A 22,865-nucleotide genomic window follows, 5' to 3' on the forward strand; every position below is an offset into this window, starting at 1 on the left:
GGGAGGGTGAGATGGAGGGGGGTAGAGAGGGGGAGATGGAGGTGGAGGAAGAAAGGGGGGAAAGGGAAAAGGGAGATGGACAGTGAGCGAGGTGGAGTGGGAGGAAGGGAAGAGGTAGGAGGTAGAGAGGGAGGAGGTACCAAGATGGAATGCTGGAGGCATAGATGGAGGGTGGGAGGGTGAGAAGGAGGACGGTAGAGGAAGGGAATGTGGAGGAAAGGGAGGGATAGATGGAGAGAGGGAAGTGGAGGGAGGGCTTTTAATGATGATGTTGATATTTGATGAACAGAACTGGCCCTGAAAAAAATAATTTTAATTCGGAGTATTGTAAAATTATTAATTAGGAGATTTTTTAATTCCTTTTTAGAAAAAGTTTTTCAGAATATTTTAGCTTCTACCTTCAGCCCATGTATATATCCCAGTCTTTAATTTGCTCTATGCAAATTTTTTTAAAGTGATTTTATATTAGTGCTTTTTGTTGCCTGTTTGTGTGCCTGTGAAAATCCTTTAATGGGATTGGCTGCTTGGACAGCCTCTTGACATCACTGCACCATCCTGCCCAGTACAGAACACTGCAATCAGTTGCAGTACTAGTACGTGGCGAGAGACTTCACTATTCCAGTGCTCTCCTGATTGGCCTCCTATCTTCCATCCCCCATAAACTTGAGGTCATCCAAAACCTTGCTGGCCATGACCTAACTTATACCAAGTCCCGATCACCCATCACCCTGTGCTCACTGACCTATATTGGCTCATGAGCGTCAAATCTAAAATTGTCATCCTTGTTTCCAAGTCCCTCCATGGCCTCGCCTGTCCCTATCTCTGTATTTAAGACAGAGATGAGGAGAATTTTTTTCTCAGAAGGTCGTGAGTGCTTGGAATTCTCTTCCTCAAAAGGCAGTGGAAGCAGAGTCTTTGAATATTTTTTAAGGCAGAGGTAGATAGTTTCTTGATATGCAAGGGGGTGGAAGGTTATCGGGGGTAGGTGGAAACGTGGAGTAATCAGTTCAGCCATGAACTTATTGAATGGCAAAGCAGGCTCGAAGGGCCGAGTGGCCTACTCCTGCTCCTAATTCGTATGCTCGTATGTATCTTCTTTGCCATGCAACCCTCTGAGATATCTGTACTCCTCCAATTCTGCTTCTTGCATATACCCAATTTTAATTGTTCCACCATTGGTGGCTATGCCTTCAGCTGCCTTGGCTCCAAGGTTCCCTCCCTAAGCCTCTCTCCTCCTTTAAAACGCTCCTTCAAACCTACCTCTTCAAACAAGCTTTTCCTAATATCTCCTTAAGTGGCTCAGTGTCAAATTTTGTTTGGTAATACTCCAGTGAAGGGCTGTGGGATGTTTTACTATATTATAGGCACTTCATAAATACAAGCTGTTGTGTGACATTATTCTGTTTCTCACATAAACCCTTTCCTGTGGCCTCTTGGGGTGAGATTGCCAATTTAAGGTCAGTATTGTGTACTGCGAGCCTACTGGATCATGACACTTAACTCTTAATACATTGGATCCTTGACTTTCACTCCATCAGCCTGGCCTCAATGTGAACTCAGGGTGGGGGGGTGGTTCAAAGGTGAAAATTAGTGTTTAACACATATCACCCAGTTCAGATACCGGATATAGGCTCTATGAAGCTAATTGTCCTTGCAAAAGTTTGGAAGTCATTTTTCAGGCCTCACTCAAGAATCAGGTTTTCAAGATGAGCTGAGCTTTTGCCCTGACATCTTGAAAGTTACTGCTCCCTTTCCTTCAATCAATGTCTGCAAAACACTCAAGCTGCTAAATTCTTCACATCAAGGGATTTATTTTGCTGCAAATAAGATTTCTCAGAAGAAAAGGCTAGTAGATTAGTACACCTGAGAAGTTGATTTCCAGAGGAATTTATCTAGTCAAGGGATGAAAGAAAGCTAAAAATAATAAGACTGGGACACATATGGAAGTTTCGCTCAACAGGAAGTGGCATTTCGTGCCATCATTAAGCTGACTACAATTCTTTTGAAGCAGTCAGCACAATGATGGGCCAAGTGGCCTCCTGTGCTGTAACAAGTCTCTGATTCTGTGAACTCCAGTTTCGAGCTGTTGCCCAGTTGTTCATGGTTGTTGATTTTTGTCCACTACAGATATGATGATTTTACTAAAAGGTGTGTATTTGTTTTATCCGTACTGTTTTTTGGTTTTATGAATAGAACCCCTCAAGCATAGCAGCATAACTGTTGCAATGTTAGAAAACACAGCAGCCAAATTTGCACACACCAAGATCCCACAAACAGTAGTGAGATAAATGAGCACATAATCTGTTTTTATGCGTTGGTCGAGAGACAAATATTGGTCCAAGACACTGGGGCAAACTTCCCTGTTCTTTTTCAAATAAGTGGCCGCGTGATCTTTTATGTCCACCTGAGAGGGCACAAGGGGCCTCGGTTTAACACCTCATCTAAAACACAGTACCTCTGGCACTGCATCTCTCCCTCGCTTGTAGTATCCTCTCTTCACAACAAAGAACGAAGAAAATTACAGTACAGGAACAGGCCCTTCGGCCCTCCAAGCCTGCGCCGATCCAGATCCTCTATCCAAACCTGTCGCCTATTTTCTAAGGGTCTGTATCTCTTTGCTTCCTGCCCATTCATGTATCTGTCTAGATACATCTTAAAAGACGCTATCGTGCCCGCGTCTACCATCTCCGCTGGCAACGCGTTCCAGGCACCCACCACCCTCTGCGTAAAGAACTTTCCACGCATATCCCCCCTAAACTTTTCCCCTCTCACTTTGAACTCGTGACCCCTAGTAATTGAATCCCCCACTCTGGGAAAAAGCTTCTTGCTATCCACCCTGTCTATACCTCTCATGATTTTGTACACCTCAATCAGGTCCCCCCTCAACCTCCGTCTTTCTAATGAAAATAATCCTAATCTACTCAACCTCTCTTCATAGCTAGCGTCCTCCATACCAGACAACATCCTGGTGAACCTCCTCTGCACGCTCTCCAAAGCATCTACATCCTTTTGGTAATGTGGCGACCAGAACTGCATGCAGTATTCCAAATGTGGCCGAACCAAAGTCTTATACAACTGTAACATGACCTGCTAACTCTTGTACTCAATACCCTGTCCGATGAAGGAAAGCATGCCGTATGCCTTCTTGACCACTCTATTGACCTGCGTTGCCACCTTCAGGGAACAATGGACCTGAACACCCAAATCTCTCTGTACATCAATGTTCCCCAGGACTTTTCCATTTATTGTATAGTTCACTCTTGAATTGGATCTTCCAAAATGCATCACCTCGCATTTGCTCGGATTGAACTCCAACATCCCCTCTGCATCCAGTTGACCTATAAACGACATTCAGGTTTGATAACCCACCATTCCACAATGAGCAATGCCATGGGAGGTCGACTCCATACATGTACAAGCAAATTACTTTTTAAAACATAAAAACAGGTCACTCGGCTCAACTGGTCTATGCCGGTGTGTATGCTCCACACAAGCCTCCTGCCACCCTTCTAATCTCACCTTATCAACATATCCTTCCATTCTTTGCTCTCGTACCTGCTCATCTGGCTTTCCTTAAATTTATGTATGTTATTCGCCTCAACAACTCCATAAGGTAGGAAGTTCCACTTTCTAACTAATTACATAGGTAAAATTACATAGACTCTTTGGGTAAAGAAGTTTCTCCCGAATTCCTTACTGGATTTATTAGTGACCATCTTCTATTTATGGCTCCCTAGTTCTGAACGTCACACAAGTGGAAACATTTTCTCCAGATGACCAGAGTTGCGCACCAAATCAGAGGGGACAGCATGTTTTATAAAAGTAGGGGCAATACCAACAAAATGTGGGTGAGAAGGCATAGAGAAAGTGTGATCTTTTTGCAAGACTTAACAGGCCAGATCTTGCTGAAGCAGGGCATTTTGCAGTATGCCCATTAGTTAAGACATTTTTCTGCACGTTTCAGCTCGAAATCTATTTACTAACAATTTAGATGACTGCTAAACTTGGATATGTGGCTTTCTATCTAATAACAAAAAGATAGGCTGCATTGTAAATAGTGTCAATGGAAGCATAAAACTACAAAGAGATACTGACAGATTAAGTGAATGGACAAAACTGTGGCAAATGGATTTCAATGTAGGCAAATGGGAGGTCTTTCACACTGGACCTAAAAAGGAAACAACAGATTACTTTCTAAATGATGAATAGCTAGGATCAGTGGAGGACCAAAGAGACTGGGAGTCCAGGTACATAAATCATTAAAATGTCATGAAGAGGTACAGCAAATAAGCTAAAAACCTAATGGAATGCTGGCCTTTATATCTAGAGTACTAGAATACAAGGAATCCATGTTTCAGCTATACAAAGGCCTGGTTAGACCGCACCTGAAGCACTGTGTACAGTTCTGGGCACCACACCTTAGGATGTCCCATTACTACTCCCTTTGGCCTTGCACCACGAAACCTTTTGTCATTTCATCTCTCTTGCCCTTTACCCTATCATAGACCTTCCCTTGTGTTCTTTTTCCCACCCTCTCGCCTTTCACTTGCTCACAACCTATTACATTCCTAACTTTTCCCAGTTCTGATGAAATTTCCAGCATTTTCTGTTTTTATTTAAAAAATAACCCTTTTGAAACATGCAGGAATGAGACTCCACAGTTTAAATTGTTCAGTTTTTTGGCCAGAAGTTGATGGGCATTAACAACTTTCAGTCATTAAAAAGTACTTACATAGAGTTATCTAACGATACAGAGGCGGCTATTCAACCCACTGCGCTAGCTCTTTGAAAAAGCCAACTAATTAGTACCACCCTGCTGTTCTTTCACCATTGGTCTGCAAATGTTACCTTTTCAAGTATTTATCCAATTCCCTTTTGAAAGTTACAATTAAATCTGCTTCCACCACCCTTTCACGCAGTGTATTCCAGATCACAACAACTCACTGTGTAAAATAAGTTACACTCTTAATTATCAGCTTTAACTTACTGTGGTGAGTTTAATGAGCAAATAATATGCAAATCCACAAGTTCTTAAAAATAATGGGAAGGCTAAATGCGAGATGCCATTTGTGCGAAGCAAGCGGGAGAGTAACATAAACTGAACAGCAAGTTCTGGCTATTTGCAACTCTCAGCAGATCTCTTCATTCCTGAATCTACAGGTCAATTTGTGCTTTAATAATAGTGTGCATCGTTAACAAATGAGATCCGGCCCATTGACTACACAATCAAGCCATGGCATAATAACAAGGCATCTCATGGATCAGATACAAAGTGAAAGGGTATACACTTCCAAAGTAGGAGTTGGAAAAGGACCGGACTGTAGTTTTGTCCATGCAGACAGCAACTCACCTGGATCCACTTGTCTGGAATAGCCATAGCCAAGCGGAAATCAAACCCGGCACCTCCTTCGAACACAGGCCGACACAGTGTAGGCATTCCTGATACATCCTGAAAAACACATTTCAAATTGTGAGTTCATATCCTTCTCCAGAGTCCACTTTTCCACGTAAACAGCAATGCATTTACATAGTGCCTTTCACATCTTGAGGGGGAATCCAAAAATACCTCACCAGCAATGTAGGCAAATACAGAAGCCAATATGCGTACAGAAAGGCCCAATAAATATCAATGAGATAAATGATTCTCTCTCAGTGGATGGGCTGTAATTACCTCCCGAGAGATAACTAAGAGGCAATTCATTACTATTATCTCTTCCTTGGGCTCCCATCCATTTACTGACTATATCTCTGACATTCTTTAGGATGGTCAGCCATTTAAGACTGTTTAGGAGAAATTTCTTCACTCAAAGGGTTGTGAATCTTGAGAATTCTCTACGCCAGAGATCTGTGGATGCTCATTCGTTAAGTATATTCAAGACAGAGATTGATAGATTTTTGGGAATCAAGGGGATAAGGCGGGAAAGTGGAGTTGAGGGAGAAGATCAGCCATGATCTTGTCGAATGGCGGAGCAGGCTTGAGGGACCGTATGGCCCTTATGTCATGTTCTTAATTAAGTTGCTGTTGAGAAGGGTGGAGTAGACAAGACATCAGAGGAGAGATGGGAAGATGAGAGAGGAAAGGGACAGAAGGTGACAGGATTAATAAGCAAAGAGTGAGGGGTCAGGTGAGACTATGCAAGAAAGTTTGGGGGGGACAAGACAGGAGCTTGGGAGAGATGAGAAGGACATCGAAGGGTGGACCGTGGGGCAAGGAGAAAAATTATCTTAGAGACAGACAATCATATCACTCAGTGGATAGCACTCATGCTTCTATTAGAAGGTCATGGGTTCAAATGAAGCCGGTCAAGTGGTAGAAGTGTCAATGGGGGAGCATTTCGGGGATAGTGACCATAACTCTAAGATTTAAGGTAGTTATGGAAAAGGACAAAGATGGACCAGAAATAAAGGTACTGAATTTGGGGAAGGCGGATTTCAAAATGATAAAACAAAACCTGGCCAAAATGGACTGGGAGCAGCTACTTATAGGAAACTCTACATCACATCAGTGGGAATCAAAGAGGAAATAGTGAGTGTTCAGAGCCAACATGTACCCGTTAAGGTGAAGGGTAGGACTAACAAGTCCAGGGAACCCTGGATGTCAAGGGATATAGAGGACTGCATCAGGAAAAAAAAAGGAGGCTTATGGCAGATCCCAAGCGCTGAAAACAGCGGAGGCACTAGAGGAGTATAGAAAGTGTAGGGTGGCACTTAAAAAAGTATTTAGGAGAGTGAAGAGGGGACATGAAAAAACACTGGCGGGCAAGATAAAGGAAAATCCCAAGGCGTTTTATAAGTATATTAAGGGCAAGAGGATAACCAGGGAAAGAGTAGGACCCATTAGGGACCAAAGTGGGAATCTTTGTGTGGAGACGGAGGACATAGGTGAGGTTTTAAATGATTACTTTTCATCTGTGTTCACTATGGAGAAGGACGATGTAGGTGTAGAGATCAGGGAGGGGGATTGTGATATACTTGAACATATTAGCAGTGAAAGGGAGGAGATATTAGCTGTTTTAGCGGGCTTAAAAGTGGATAAATCCCCAGGCCCAGATGAGATGTATCCCAGGCTGTTATGTGAGGCAAGGGAGGAGTTAGCAGGGGCTCTGACATTTTTAAATCCTCTCTGGCCACAGGAGAGGTACCAGAGGACTGGAGGACAGCGAATATGGTACCATTATTCAAGAAGGGTAGTTGGGATAAACCAGGTAATTACAGGTTGGTGAGTCTATCAGTGGTTGGGAAAATATTGGAAAGAATTCTGAGGGACAGGATTAATCTGCACTTGGAGAGGCAGGGATTGTCAGCATGGCTTTGTCAGGGGGAGATCTTGTATGACTAACTTGAATGAATTTTTCGAGGAGGTGACTAGATGTGGAGATGAGGGTAAAGCAGTAGATGTAGTCTACATGGACTTCAGTAAGGTTTTTGATAAGGTCCCGCATGGGAGATTGGTTAAGAAGGTAAGAGCCCATGGGATCCAGGGCAATTTGGCAAATTGGATCCAAAATTGGCTTAGTGGCAGGAAACACAGGGTAATGGTTGAGGGCTGTTTTTGCGATTGGAAGTCTGCGACCAGTGGTGTACCACAGGGATCGGTGCTGGGACCCTTGCTGTTTGTAGTGTACGCAAATGATTTAGACGTGAATATGGGAGGTATGATAAGTAAGTTTGCAGCTGACATGAAAATTGGTGGTGTTGTAAATAGTGAGGAGGAAAGCCTTAGATTACAGGGAGATATAGATGGGCTGGTAGGATAGGCAGAGCAGTGGCAAATGGAATTTAATCCTGAGAAGAATGAGGTGATGCATTTTGGGAGGACTAACAAGGCAAGGGAATATACAATGGATGGTAGGACCCTAGGAAGTACAGAGAGTCAGAGGGATCACTGAAGGCAGCAGCACAGGTAGATAAGGTGGTTAGGAAGGCATATGGGATACTTGCTTTTATTAGCCAAGGCATAAAATATAAGAGCAGGGAGGTTATGATGGATCTGTATAAAACGCTAGCATGTTCTTAGGATCTGAAACTGCAAGCAGCAGGGGGCAATATTACACAGTCTACACCAGCTCAAAACTGCGAGCAAAGCTTTGCCTTATACCATCAATGCTGGCTTAAGAGTAACCCTGCTTTAACACAGGGAACCACGCTCTTATTCCTTCTGCACTGGCTTCAGTCTCTCATATTTTTGTAGTATCACCCACTGAGATCACTCAATTGAGTATTAGCGGCTGCTGATGCCACTTAATTGGCATCAGAAAAACTACTCTCACTCCCAGCATGACAAGTCTGCTGTGTTTTGAGCAACAGTATAATTAAATACGTGCAGTGTCTGAGAAGAATTCTACTGTGACATGGAAGGACAGCAGCAGAAGGACACTGCAGTCCTTCGGGACATCTTCTCATCAGGTCCGGGAGGAGACAATGTGCAGCTGATGATTGCACGGTTTACGTGCATTGCCAGAATTACTTACATGATCGAGCACAGCGCTGCATTATTAGCAACTGAACCAATGCTTTCAGAGGAATGATAGTATGCCAGTTCAGAACAGTAACCATTTACATTGCCATTTTACTGATCATAAAACAAAATCTTCACTGGTTTAACCTAGCATCACAGCAGTGCTAATGTAGGAGGATGGGATATTCTTGATGTTATGAGAAACTGTAGAGACAGTCTGAAAAGGACTGGATGCTTTTTTGGGAGGTGCCCAATAACCCTCTTCTCCTCGAGGCAGTTTTCTTGTTGGAGAACAGGTCCACAGCTAGCAGCAAACACAGGAAGAGAAGGAGGCCATTCAGTCCCTCAAGACTGTTCCAATGCCACTCGTTCAAATCTTGGCTGACCGGTATCTCAACTCCATTCAGCTGCCTTGGCTACATATTCTTTTATACTCTTGACTAGCAAATATCTACTGATTTCAGATTTAAAATTATTAATTGAGCTAGCATCGACTGGGAGGCAGTTCCACACTTCTATCATCCTTTGTGTGAAAAAATGTTTCCTAGTTTCTCTCCTGAATGACCTGACTCTGATTTTAAGCATATGTCCCCTTGTTCTAGACTTCCCCACCAGCAGAAAAACATTCTCTCTACTCAGTCTATCAATGCTTTTCAAAATCCTAAAAACTTCAACATTCCAGGGAATCCTCACCCAGGTACAGGGCTCCTGGAGTGCGGGGCGGGGGGGGTTAGAACAGGGACAATGTCTTTATCTCTCCTGATGTTCACATACAGGTACTTTCCATGGGATCTCTCTTTTCGCAGCCCAAGAGCTCAGAGGCTCTCAATTGCGAACCCTGATCAGGAACTGAGCCTGCACTGTTTGGTCTGTACAGCTCGGTGATGCATTGGACACCTGCTTTTCCAAGCACACAACTGATGGCCACATGGACAGCAAGTAAATTTGCTGGATTATGGGGAAAGTGCAGAGGGGACGGTAGCTTGGGCTGTTAAGTGGCAAGTAATATTCACACCACAAGTGCCAGGTAATGACCATCTGCAACAAGAGAGAATCTAACTATCTCCCCTTGATGCTCAATGGCATCATCATCGCTGAATCCCCCACTATCAACATCCTGGGGGTTATAATTGACCAGAAACTGAACTGGACCAGCCAAGTAAATACTGTGGTTACAACAACAGATCAGAGGCTGGGAATTCTGCGGTGAGTAACTCACCTCCTGTCTCTCCAAAGCCTGTCCACCGTCTTGCGGGTGATAGGTAAATTGGCTGTTGTAAATTGCCCCCAGTGTAGGTAGGTGCTAGGGAATATGGGATTACTGTAGGGTTAGTATAAATGGGTGGTTGTTGGTCGGCAGAGACTTGGTGGGCCGAAGGGCCTGTTTCAGCGCTGTATCTCTAAATTAAAATTAAATTTAAAAAATTAAATCTACAAGGCGCAAGTCAGGAGTGTGTTGAAATACTCTCCACTTGCCTGGATGGATTCGGCTCCAACAACACTCAAGAAGCTCGACACCATCCAGGACAAAACAGCCCGCTTGATCAGCACCCATCTGCCACCTTCAAACATTCACTCCCACACTACTAGTGCACAGTGGCACCATTAGGTACCATCTACAAGATGCACTGCAACAACTCGCCAAGGCTCCTTTGATAACACCTTCCAAACCTGCAATCTCCACCATCCAGAAGGATAAGAGCAGCAGACACATGGGAACACCACTACCTGCAAGTTCCCCTCCAAGTCACACACCATCCTGACTTGGAACTATATCCCCAGTCCTTCACTGTCGCTGGGTCAAAATCCTGGAACTCCCTTCCTAACAGCACTCTGGGTATACCTACCCCAAATGGACTGCAGCAGTTCAAGAAGGCAGCTCACCACCACCATCTCAAGGGCAATTAGGGATGGGTAATAAATGCTAGCCTGGCCAGCATCGGCCACATCCCATGAATGAATATTAAAAAAATGCAGGGAAACACAGCAGCCAACTTGTGCAAAGCAAGGTCCCGCAAACATCAATGTGATAATGACCAGATAATCAGTTTACAGGTATTCATTGATGGATAAATGCTGTCTCGGACATTAAATAGAGCAATCAACAAAGAACTTGTATTTACATAGCGTGTTTCACTACCTCAGGGATGTCCAAAATTGCTTTGCAGCCAATGGAGTACTTGCTTTTTTGAAGTGTAATCAATATGGGAAATCCTACACTTCTTCCATCAGACTAAGCTGACAGTGTTACAGGTACGCCAATCTGACAATTAAAAAGCCTTTTAATGATCTTGAATTTGGCCTAACCATCAGCCTCAAGAAAACAAACATCATGGGGCAGGACGTCAGAAATGCTCCATCCATCAATATTGGCGACCACGCTCTGGAAGTGGTTCAAGAGTTCACCTACCTAGGCTCAACTATCACCAGTAACCTGTCTCTAGATGCAGAAATCAACAAGCGCATGGGAAAGGCTTCCACTGCTATGTCCAGACTGGCCAAGAGAGTGTGGGAAAATGGCGCACTGACACGGAACACAAAAGTCCGAGTGTATCAGGCCTGTGTCCTCAGTACCTTGCTCTACGGCAGCGAGGCCTGGACAACGTATGCCAGCCAAGAGCGACGTCTCAATTCATTCCATCTTCGCTGCCTTCGGAGAATACTTGGCATCAGGTGGCAGGACTATATCTCCAACACAGAAGTCCTTGAAGCGGCCAACACCCCCAGCTTATACACACTACTGAGTCAGCGGCGCTTGAGATGGCTTGGCCATGTGAGCCGCATGGAAGATGGCAGGATCCCCAAAGACACATTGTACAGCGACCTCGCCACTGGTATCAGACCCACCGGCCATCCATGTCTCCGCTATAAAGACGTCTGTAAACGCGACATGAAATCCTGTGACATTGATCACAAGTCGTGGGAGTCAGTTGCCAGCATTCGCCAGAGCTGGCGGGCAGCCATAAAGACAGGGCTAAATTGTGGCGAGTCGAAGAGACTTAGTAGTTGGCAGGAAAAAAGACAGAGGCGCAAGGGGAGAGCCAACTGTGCAACAGCCCCGACAAACAAATTTCTCTGCAGCACCTGTGGAAGAGCCTGTCACTCCAGAACTGGCCTTTATAGCCACTCCAGGCGCTGCTTCACAAACCACTGACCACCTCCAGGCGCGTATCCATTGTCTCTCGAGATAAGGAGGCCCAAAAGAAAGAATGATCTTATTACTTAGAGACAATGATAAAATTGTATCCAAAATGGATACAACTGTCCTTTAGGTGTTGGCTCAGTGGGTAATACTCTTGCCTCTGATTCAGAAAGTTGTGGGTTCATGTTCCACTCCAGATACATGATCAAATAATCCAGGGTGAAGCACCGAGTGCCAGGACTGAGGCAGAGATGACCTTTTTTGGACCAAATTGTTCCGACCAGTTGAGGACGGTGTCTCAGGTGCCCCTTTCGCCCTTTCTCTGGTTTGACCGCAACTAGGTTTATTTTTTTCAGCACAGTGATTGAATTTATCATCTCAGTGAGCACATGCTCCTGTTCCTCTAATATAATTGCAAATGAACCAGACAGGTTTTCTTGAGTTTAAACAAGATGTAAGTTTATTATCTTTATCACTATAAACTCTAGAATTACAAAAATACGCTAAGCATCCACGCCCACATTCACACAAGAGCCACACACACATAAATAGATTAGAGAGCAAAAAACTGAGTCGGGAGGTTGGAGTCGAGTTTGTAATAAATGGAATTAAAATGCAGTTCAGCAGTCTCAGAGTCTTTAGTTGAAATTGTAGTCCAGAAGTCCTCGCTGGGGCACATGCAGACTTGCTTGTATCCTAGTTGTTGGTTGTAGGGATCTGTAGACTTGGCTTTACCAGCTGCTGCTTGAGGCTTCTCTGGATCTCTACTGGAGAGGGAAAAGGAGAAAGAGCTGTTCCCTTGCTTGCTTCCAGTTACAGTATACCTTCTGAGTCACCATTCAGAATTTCCCAGAGTTGCACAAGAAGCCACATGACATGACCGCCTCTGTGTTTGAATGAAGTTCTTCGGGAATTTTCTCTGAAATTCAAGGCTCTCCCCTCAAGCCCTCCGGACATACTTGGTGGGGGGGGGTTGGCTTTTTCCAAGTCAATGGGTGTCGATGGCTCTTGACGACCACATTGACTCGGTTATCTCAGGTAATTGAATCAGACAGCACCCCATTGTTCTGGCTAGGCTGAGTCAATCATGTTTGTCTCCAGTATAACCCTTTAGTGTTTCAAATGCAAATGTCCATGGCCATCTTGGCTGTTAGCTGTTGTTTTGATAAAGTTAATTGTAGCAATTTCCAGTAAAAATCTCAAGCAAAGTTCCAATCGATGAAATTAGTATTTCCTATTTGGCATGCGGGGTTTTCATAAGATGTTAAACTGAGCTTCCATCTGCCCTCTCAGATGGATCTAAAAGATCCCATGGCACCAACAATCACTGTAAGAGAGTTTGTGCTGTTAAACATTTATCCCTCAATCAAAGCAGATTATCTGATCATTTATCTCATCGATGTTTGTGGGACCTTGCTTTTTTTTAAATATTCTTTAATGGGATGTGTGCGTCGCTGGCAAGGGCAGCATTTATTGCCCATCCCTAATTGTCCTTAAGGTGGTGCTGAGCTGCGGTCCATGTGGTGCAGGCACTCTTAGTGTTGTTAGGAAGGGGGTTCCAGGATTTTGATGCAGCGACAGTGAAGGAACGGCGATATAGTTCCAAGTCAGGATGGTATGTGACTTGGAGGGGAACTTCCCTTCCTTAATGCACCGAATCAAAAACAAGATATAAACTGTGCTGCACTGGCAAAGGAAATAAGCAACCTCAAAATTCCAGACTATTTTTGCACAACTAATTTTCTTCTTTTCTCTCCTGATCTTGCACTACCTCGTCTTCCCTCCTCTCTATACAAGTGAAGTCCTATTTATTAAATCACATACACCAGCAGGAAGCTCTTGTGTAAAGCATCTTCACATAGAAATCTCTCATTCCACTCATTTCAGGGTTGCTTTGCACTTCATTCACCTTTTCTTAACTTTTAAATTAAGTGCAGAAATGTCCTGCTGTGTGCTGTGCATTTGCAGCCTTTTTCTAAATATTAAATTTTATCTTCAGTTTGTCAAAAATAACATTTATTACAGAATTTAACAGTGGCACCATAAAGAAGCTGTACTAAGTGAGATCAGGCTCATAACCATTGCTCCTAATGTTTCAGACAGCAAGTGCTGATAATGGTTCTCCTGTTTTTTCTCACAGTGAGTGGGTCGTTGGAATTCCCTTCCTCAAAAAGTGGTGGAAGCAGAGTCTCTAAATATTTTTAAGGCAGAGGTCAATAGATTCTTGATAAGCAAGGGGGTGGAAGATTATTGGGGGTAGGCAGGAATGTGGAGTTGAGGCTACAATCAGATCGGCCATGATCTTATTGAATGATGGAGCAGGCTCAATGGGCTGAGTAGCCTACTCCTGCTCCTAATTTGTATGTTATTTACATCTCTAGAACCATTTTTTGTTCCTTAATTTGTCCCAATGTCACTCTTTTGCCTTGCATATCATCTCTTCTGTCATTTAATCACCCCTGCCTTCCACCCGATCACAAACTTTCCTTTTTTGTTACTTTCCTCTGTTCTTTGCCTGACTCTGCACTTGCTTAAAACCTGCAACATCACCAACTTTTACCAGTTCTGACAAAAGGTCATAAACCTGAAATGGTAACTCTGCTTCTCTCGCCACAGATGAAATTTTTCCCCACCATTTGCTGCTTTTGTTTCAGGATTAGTAATGCCTGACTAACAATTTTTTGGAGGGTAGGGAAGAGAAGTGAATTCTTAAAACATAGGATTATGACCAGGTTCAGTTGTGCAAACTCTCAGCCAACCCACCCAGTGCAGTACCCAAGGAGTGCTGTACTGTCGGAAGCACCTTCTTTCTGATGAGACGTTAAACCGAAGCCCATCTGCTCTCTCAGATGGACATAAAAGACCCCATGGCACTATTTCAAAGAAGAGCAGGGGAGTTCTCACTGCTACCCTGGCTAATAACCATTCCTCAACCAACATCAGAGTGTCATCATCACATTGCTGTTTTGGGATTTTGCTGCGTGAAAATGGACTGCTGAAAGAGGCAACATGTGGCAGAATTCTTTTTATGCATTGTGTTACCTGGAATGCACTGCCTGAAAGGGTCGAGGAAGCAGATTCAATCATGACTTTCAATAGGGAACTGATATCTACAAGAAAAGAAAAATTTGCAGGGCTCTGGGGAAAGAACAGAGGAGTGTGACAAATTGGATATCTCTTTCAAAGAGTTGGCACAGGCACAATGGGCTGAATGGCCCCCTCCTATGCTGCATTTATTGAATGATTCAATGATTCACAGTGCCAGCAACTACTGCAAAAGAGACAGGAGGAGAACTTTAACCAGGCATTTTACTTCACCATTACTCTTTGTAACAGCAGGAAACCATAACCGTGGCAGGAGGGTATTGGTGAAGTGTAACTCGTGTCTAATAGTTTTTCTCTTCAGAGCCAAATTGCTGATTGATTCGGCTCCAGTTCTTGCTCACAATGAGGCATTAATTGTTACATGGTGGTAATTCAGGGAAGTTTCTGTCCCCAAAGGCCAACCACTTTTGCAATTAGTCTCAACACACTCTGCTGCCCGGGGCGCTATTTCAACATGACAGCACAGAACTAATCAAACATCTGGAATAGTATTATTGAAAATATTAACCCACACCTACCGAAACATGCAATTTTACATGAATATTAAAAGTTTTAAATGCTTCTCCGGCACTTTCCTCCTTCTACTCTCATCCCCTCCTTTTTACTGTGTGTTTTAATTTTAATCTTGTTTCTTCTTTAAACTTTTTTTCTCAGTATCCATTCCGGAAGCGGGAACAGCTTAAATGCTGTTTTGTTGCCTAAAAATGAGTCCCAAATAAAGGCCTACTCAAGTCAGGGAAAAAAAAAGACCCAAACCCGAAAGATCCACATCGGACCCGGACCTGAGCCCGACCCGACCCGAGTCCCTCCATTTTTTCCCAAGCCCGACCTGACCCTGACCCGACCACCGGAATGTTCACTTCACCTTCCAACTTTAGCTTCTGACTCCCAATCTGCAGGAAGCTGCAGCATGAGCGTGATGACTTCATAGAGACGCTCACTCGCTCACTGCGCAGACTCAGAGTTTCCCTCCTTGACGTCCCGGACTCCCAGCTCAGGTAGGCTTTTCAACTTTTGACACTTACCAGCAGAGCAAAATGAAAGACTTACTGTGCGTGTTCGACCTGGACCTGTCCGACCTGGACCCAGCCCGACCCGATCCGAGCCCGAAAGCTGGACACGGAAGAGAGACCTGACCCGACACGTCGTCGGGTCCGGGTTGGGCGGCAGGCCTTTAGTCCCAAATGCCTTTATTTGCCAGTCAGGGAGTAAAGTCCTGATGACATTCCAGTGTCACTGAAGATACCCTGTTACTGTGCGATATGCATGTCCAACATCAGATAGAATGTAGTAACTGGTCACCTGCAGTGCACAAAGCCTGAATTTTTTCACCCACTGAGAATTGTAGGTAAATGCAATGCTTGCTCATAAAAGATCAGAATGTTTCCTCCAGCGTTACAAGATGGATGTAGGACTTTACTGAGAGTGGGCGTTGATGCATTATGTTTGGATAAATCATTTAATCCAAATGCGTTTTATAACCATGTGTGGTAGCACTATCTTCATAGAATCCAACTTGTCTTTTGGAAATTATATCATAATTGAAAGACACTCAATAATTAGGGAAATAAAAATGCTGACGTCACCTCATTCTGAGCATTGATACACAGTTTGTGTAGAAAGGATGTCTAAGTATGTCAACGCTGCTACCTGTATGACATTGGACAGTTTCATGGGACAGTCCACAGCACATAAAATGTCTATTTTGAAATGGGCAGAGCACAAAAGGAGGCCATTTGGCCCACTGTACTTGTGCTGGCTCTTTGAAAGAGCTATCTAATTAGTCCCACCCCCTCCGCACTTTCTCATAGCTCTGAAAATTTTCCCCCCAATTATTTATACAATTCCCTTCTGAAAGTTACTACTGAATCTGCTTCCACCATCCTTCAGGCAGCACATTCCAGATCACAACAACTCGCTGCGTTAAAGAAATTCTCATCTTCCCTCCAGTTCTTTTGCTAATTATCTTAACTCTGTGTCGTCTGGTACAGATGCTTCTGCTCGTAGAAACAGCTTTTCTCAATTTACTCTCGATTTTGAACACCCCTATTAACATGTCTTGTTAACCGCCTCTGCTCCAAGGAGAACAATCCCAGCTTCTCCAGTCTCTGGTATTGGTTTCATTGCTTGATCTTTTATTGGCACAGAGAAGGAGGAGAGGGTGAAGAAGCTTTGTACAAGAACTGAGCTGACAAGGTAAGATTCGCTCATGATCGCAGCAGGGGACAAACATATCACGGCCACCAGATGTACTGAGTAAGTGAGGGCACATCATTCACACTGAAAATAAATAAACTGCTGAGCAACATTTAGGGTGACTAAATGGAAATTAAATAACTACATCACAAAAGTAGGGACTTCATGACTCCATTTTGCTTCCACACCGTTAAATAAATTACTAGGAGGGATGGGGGAGATTAGGTTAAACACTAGCCTTTCACTTCTGTGCCCATGGGTTCAAATCCAGTCCAGACTTAAGGTAGACTGTCACTTGCCTGTGAGGTGGGTCTGGACGGTCTTACTCCAGTACTCAAGGTAGACACATGTATATAGCACAAATCTACCCATTAGAGTAGCAGCAATTTAGCTCAGAGAATCCAGAGAAGCTAGTGTGGGAGATAAATAACTGATCCAGCAAGGAGCTTTCTGAAGTGGGGACTCAGGAGCAGTCTTAGGGTACAGAAAAGAGAGCTTTACTCTGTATCTAACCCTGTGCTGTACCTGTCCTGGGAGAGTTTGATGGGACAGTGTAGAGGGAGCTTTACTCTGTATCTGACCCTAGGCCAGCTGCTTGAAATGTAAATGCATTCCCTTCCTCAGTGAGAACATTTCTCCTCTTGAAGATTCCACCTTCACAGAAGTAGTCATTAAAAACAAAGCTGACATGGCATTAAGTGCAAGAAATATCTCGAATCAACACCATGTGCTTAATTCTGTCACAAGAAACAGAAATCACAGTGGTACCAAACAGGTAGTCACTCCTTACCTCTGCTATGGTGATAAAGTCTGGGTAGAAGCTATGAAGCATATGGTTTGACAGTATGAGGTAGACTAAGGATTCCTCGTCAACGTGAAGCCCAAAATATTCACTGTAATCTCCAGAGAAACCAGAACCTGCAGAAAGGAGGTGTGGAGCAGATGTTTTAAAACAAGGTGGCACACAACCAACTGCTCCAGTGTTACAGTATTACATCGTATTTACAGCACAGAAACATGCCATTCAGCCCAACAGATCCATGCCAGTTTTATCCTCTGTGCCTCAAACATAAATTCTACACCAAAAAGATGTCCTTCAACTGGGTTTTTAATTCATACAAAAAGATGGGGATCAGTCAATGGAAGGTCTCAGGTTCAACTCTCAGTCTGTGCTGCAACTGATGACCTCAGTCGAGACTCCAGCTTTCTGCTTGGATCAGTTGGCAAACATTTTGCTGTGAGTCAGAGGGTTGACGTCCCACTCCAGGACCTGATCACATAATCTGCTTCAGTGCTTTGAGGAAGCGTTTAAAATGTTTTGACAGGCAGATACAGAGAGACAATTTACTCTGTTGGGGGAGTGCAGGACAAGGGGACATATTCTTAATATTAGAGCTAAGCTGTTCAGAAGTGAAATAATAGAGCACATTTTCCACATAAAGGGTAGTGGGAATCTGGAACTCTCACCCAAAAGGTTGTGGATTTTGAGGAAATTGGAGCTTTCAAGCATGAGACTGATAGATTTTTGTTAGGTAACGCCTCTTCTGCAGCATTGTGCTCCAAGTCTGGGCACCACACTTTCATAAATATGTTAAGGTATTGGAGAGGGTACAGTAGAGATTTATCAGAATGGTACCAGGAATGAAAGACTTGAATAATGTTGAGACGCTACAGAAGATGGTTCTGTACTGTTTGAGCAGAGTAGGTAAACTGGAGATTTTATAGTGTTCAAAATTATGAGGTGATTTGATATGGTAGATTGAGAAAACTATTTCCACTGGCAGGAGGTTCAGTGATCAGAGGACACAGATTTCAGATAATTGGTAAAAAATCCAGCAGGGGTAAGTGGAGAACGTTTTTAAAAAGGAAGTTGTTATAATCTGGACTACATTGCCTAAAAGGGCTGTTTCAATAGTAACTTTCAAAAGGGAATTGGAGAAATACTTGAAGGGGAAATTATTTGTAGAGATACGGGGAACAAGCAGGGGACTGCAATTAATTAGATAGCTTTTCTGGAGAGTCAGCACAGACATGATGGGCTGCATGGCCTCCTTCTGTCCTGTGTGATTCTATATTAATGGTACTGAGTAATGGCATGTGAATGGAGTTGAGATGCAGATCAGCCATGATATAATTAAATGGCAGAACGGGCTCAAGTGGCCTTCAGGTCCTACGTACTAAGGGACTGCTGCATGAGCCGAAGGGGTGTCTTTCAGGTGAGAATTAAAAATCCCATGACAACTATTAAAAAGACAGAGGAGTTCAGCTGGTGCTCTTGGCAACATTAATCCCTCACCCAGCACTGCCAATTAGATTATCTACATGGGCTGAAAGAGTCCTGGAAGTGAGAGCAAACTCCACACTGACCAGTCACGGTATTACAGCAATCAACAAAGCAAAGAGCAGACTTTGCCTGATTGCTAATTGCTAATTTTTTTTTTTAAACCTGCTCTTGTAGCCACAGTATTTATATGACTGGTCCAATTAAGTTTCTTATCAATAGTAATCCCCAGGATGCTAATGCAGGGGATTTAGCGATGGCAATGCCTTTGAATGTCAAGGGAAGATAGATTCTCTCTTGTTGGGGGCGGTCACAGTGTGGCACGAATATTACCTGTCACTTAACTGTGCAAGCCTGAATGTAGTCCAGGTCTTGCTGCATATGGACATGGAATGCTCCAGTATCTGAGGAGTTGTGAACAGTACTGAACAATGTGCAATCTTCAGCAAACATCCCCATTTCTGACCTTATGTTGGAGGGAAGATGATTGATGAAATAGTTGAAGATGGTTGGACCGAGGACATGACAATACGAATTCAGTGCAGGAGTAGGCCACTCAGCCCCTTGAACCTGCTTCGCCATTCAACAACATCATGGCTGATCTGATTGTAACTTCAAATGCACAGTCCCACCTACCTTTCACCCCTGTGCTTATCAAGAATCTATCTACCTCTGCCTTAAAGATATTCAAAGACTCTGCTTCCACCACATTTTGAGGAAGGGAGTTCCAAAGACTCACGATCCTCTGAGAGAAAAAATTTCTCCTCATCTCTGTCTTAAATGGGCGACACCTTATTTTTAAACAGTGACTCCTAGTTCTAGATTCTCCCACAAGAGGAAACAGCCTTTCCACATCCACCCTGTCAAGACTTATATGTTTCAATCAAGTCGCCTCTTACTCTTCTAAACTCCAGCAGATACAAGCCTAGCCTGTCCAACCTTTCCTCATAAGACAACCTGTCGGTATTAGTCCAGTAAACCTTCTCTGAACTGCTTCCAATGCATTTACATCCTTCCTTAAATAAGGAGACCAATACTGTACACAGTACTCCAGGTGTGGTCTCACCAATGCCCGTATAACTGAAGCATAACCTCCCTAATTCTGCATTCAATTCCCCCTGCAATAAACAACAACATTCTATTAGCTTTCATAATTATGTTCTGTACCTGCATATTAACTTTTTGCAAGTCATGCACTAAGACATCCAGATCCCTCTGCAACTCAGAGCTCTGCAATCTCTCACCATTTAGATAATATGCTTCTTTTTTATTCTTCCTGCCAAAATGGACAATTTCACATTTTCCCACATTATACTCCATTTGCCAGATCTTTGCCCTCTCAATTAACCGATCTCTATCCCTTTGTAGCCTCATGTGCTCTTCACAACTTATTTTCCTACCTATCTTTGTGTCATCAGCAAATTTAGCAACTATACCTTCAATCCCTTCATCCATGTCATTTATATAAATTGTAAAAAGTTGACACCCCAGCACTGATCCCTGTGACACACCACTTCACAGAATTACAGAATTGTTACAGTGCAGGAGGACATTCGGCCCATTATGTCCACACTGGCTCTCTGAAAGAGCAATTCAGTCCATTTCATTCCCCTGCCTTCTCCCCATAACCCCACACATTCTTCCTTTTCAGATAACAGTCTAATTCCCTTTTGAATGCTTCAATTGAACCTGCCTCCACCACGTTCTCAGGCAGTGCATTCCAGACCTTAACCACTTGCTGCTTGAAAAAGTTTTTCCTCATGTCACTTTTGCTTCTCTTATCAAATACTTTAAATCTGTGCCCTCTCATTCTCGATCCTTTCACGAGTGGGAACAGTTTCTCTCTATCTACTCTGTCCAGACCCCTCATGATTTTGAATACCTCTATCAAATCACCTCTCAGCCTTCTCTTTAAAGCAATTTAACAGCCAGTGAAATATTTATTTTTTGAAGTGTAGTTACTGTTGTGGGGAAATGTACAGTGGATCAGAAAAAGTTACTCCAAAGCAATGATCCAAGTTAAACCAGAAATGCAAGGTAAGCTGATATACAAATTTGGAATCGGCAAGTTCAGGTCTATTGTCAGGAAAGACCTCTTCATGTAGAGTGATTAACACAAGGGAACCAGGGTACAGGACTGGGGGCAAAAGCTCTGCAGTCATTCATGAGACAGTTCGCTGCTATGATAAGGTGGGGAGAGATAAACCAGATCTGTCAAATGGCCTCCCTGATCTGTGTTTAACCTTGTGTTTTTTTAATGCAACTAGTACACCCAAGACTGGGTGGTCTGTATTTGGCTTCTTTATGTGAGGACGGAGCCAGTAACCTACAAAGCCATCACGAACTGTCTGCATTCCTCACGTGTTTGGAGATGCTGCAAGCGAACAGCTGATGTCCAAGATACTGGAAATGAACAAAAGGAAAAACACTTTGCAACACAAAGGTCTGGTTCTGCAAAATAAGTGGATTTTCTTTTCACAACTTCAGAACATCACAAAGCAGTTTAGAGCCTATGAAATATTTCTTGAAGTGTAGTTGCTCTTGTAATATAGAAATATGGCAGCCAATTTGCTCTTAGCAAGTTCCCACAAACAGCAAGATGATAATGACCAGATAATTCCTTTTTAGTGATGTTGGTTCAGGGATAAATATTAGCCAGAACACCGGGGTGAACTCCCTGCTCATGTTTAAAATAGTGGCCGTCAGATCTTTCATGCCCAGCTGAGATGGCAGACAGGGCTTCCATTTAATGTCTCATCAGTAAGACTCCACCTCCGACAATGCAGCACTCTCTCAGAGGTTAAGTTCAACCACTCAACCATTCAACCACAACCGACATAATCTGAAAATATTGAACAGCAGGATATGCCAATTTAAAGAACAGCATATTTTAATTAAAACATTTTTAAACTTTAAAATAGATGACGCCTACTTAAGCCATGGTGGTGATATAACATGGACGTCACTCCATCAAATCGAAAGCCGTCGAAATAATACTCCTCCACCCACCAGCGCAGATTAGACAGCAGGAATCTCAGTACTTCCCAGCTGAAAATAAAACACATTACACAAATTACACAACAGAAACAGAGCTCCATCTAAACAGCAGCAGGGTTCTAGCCTCTAAACTCGACTACTGCAACGCTCAGCTGGCTTGACCACCTTGCACTCTTCGAAAATCTGAGCTCATCTAAAACTCTGCTGCCCATGTCCAAACTCACACCAAGTCCTGTGCTCACTGATCTAAGCGGAAAGAAAAGGCTTTCATTTATATAGCGCCTTTCACAACCACAGGATGTCCCAAAGCGCTTTGCAGCCAATAAAGTACTTTTGAAATGTAGTCACTTTGGCAATGCGAGAAACACGGCAGCCAAACTGCGCACAGCAAGCTCCCACAAACAGCAAAGTGAGTGACCAGATAATCTGTTTTCTTGTGACGTTGGTTGAGGGATAAATATTGGCCAGGACTGGAGATACCTCCCCTGTTTTTCCTAGGAATAGTGCCATGGGATCATTTAATGTCACCTAACAGGCCACATGGGGACTCAATTTAACATCTCATCCAAAAAACAGCATCTCCGACAGTACAGCATTCCCTCAGTACCGCACTAGAATATCAACCTGATTTTTGTGCTCAAGTTCCTTGAGTGGAACTTGAACCCACACGTTCTGACTAAGGGACA

General features: G+C 43.5%; 1 protein-coding gene across 4 annotated transcripts in view; it reads right to left on the bottom strand.

Annotated features, from left to right (window-relative positions):
• gbe1b (glucan (1,4-alpha-), branching enzyme 1b) overlaps positions 1-22,865 on the bottom strand; it is a 666,883-nt gene that overhangs the window by 210,134 nt on the left and 433,884 nt on the right. For all 4 annotated transcript variants that reach the window (XM_068041301.1, XM_068041300.1, XM_068041299.1 and 1 more), the window contains exons 8-10: positions 22,115-22,230; positions 17,692-17,819; positions 5,351-5,449 (exon numbers count right to left, since the gene is read on the bottom strand). In XM_068041301.1, coding sequence (XP_067897402.1) covers positions 5,351-5,449; positions 17,692-17,819; positions 22,115-22,230 — 343 coding nt within the window. The remainder of the gene's footprint in view (positions 1-5,350; positions 5,450-17,691; positions 17,820-22,114; positions 22,231-22,865) is intronic.

This window comes from Heterodontus francisci, chromosome 10 (genome assembly GCF_036365525.1).
Source record: "Heterodontus francisci isolate sHetFra1 chromosome 10, sHetFra1.hap1, whole genome shotgun sequence".
Lineage (NCBI taxonomy): Eukaryota > Metazoa > Chordata > Chondrichthyes > Heterodontiformes > Heterodontidae > Heterodontus > Heterodontus francisci.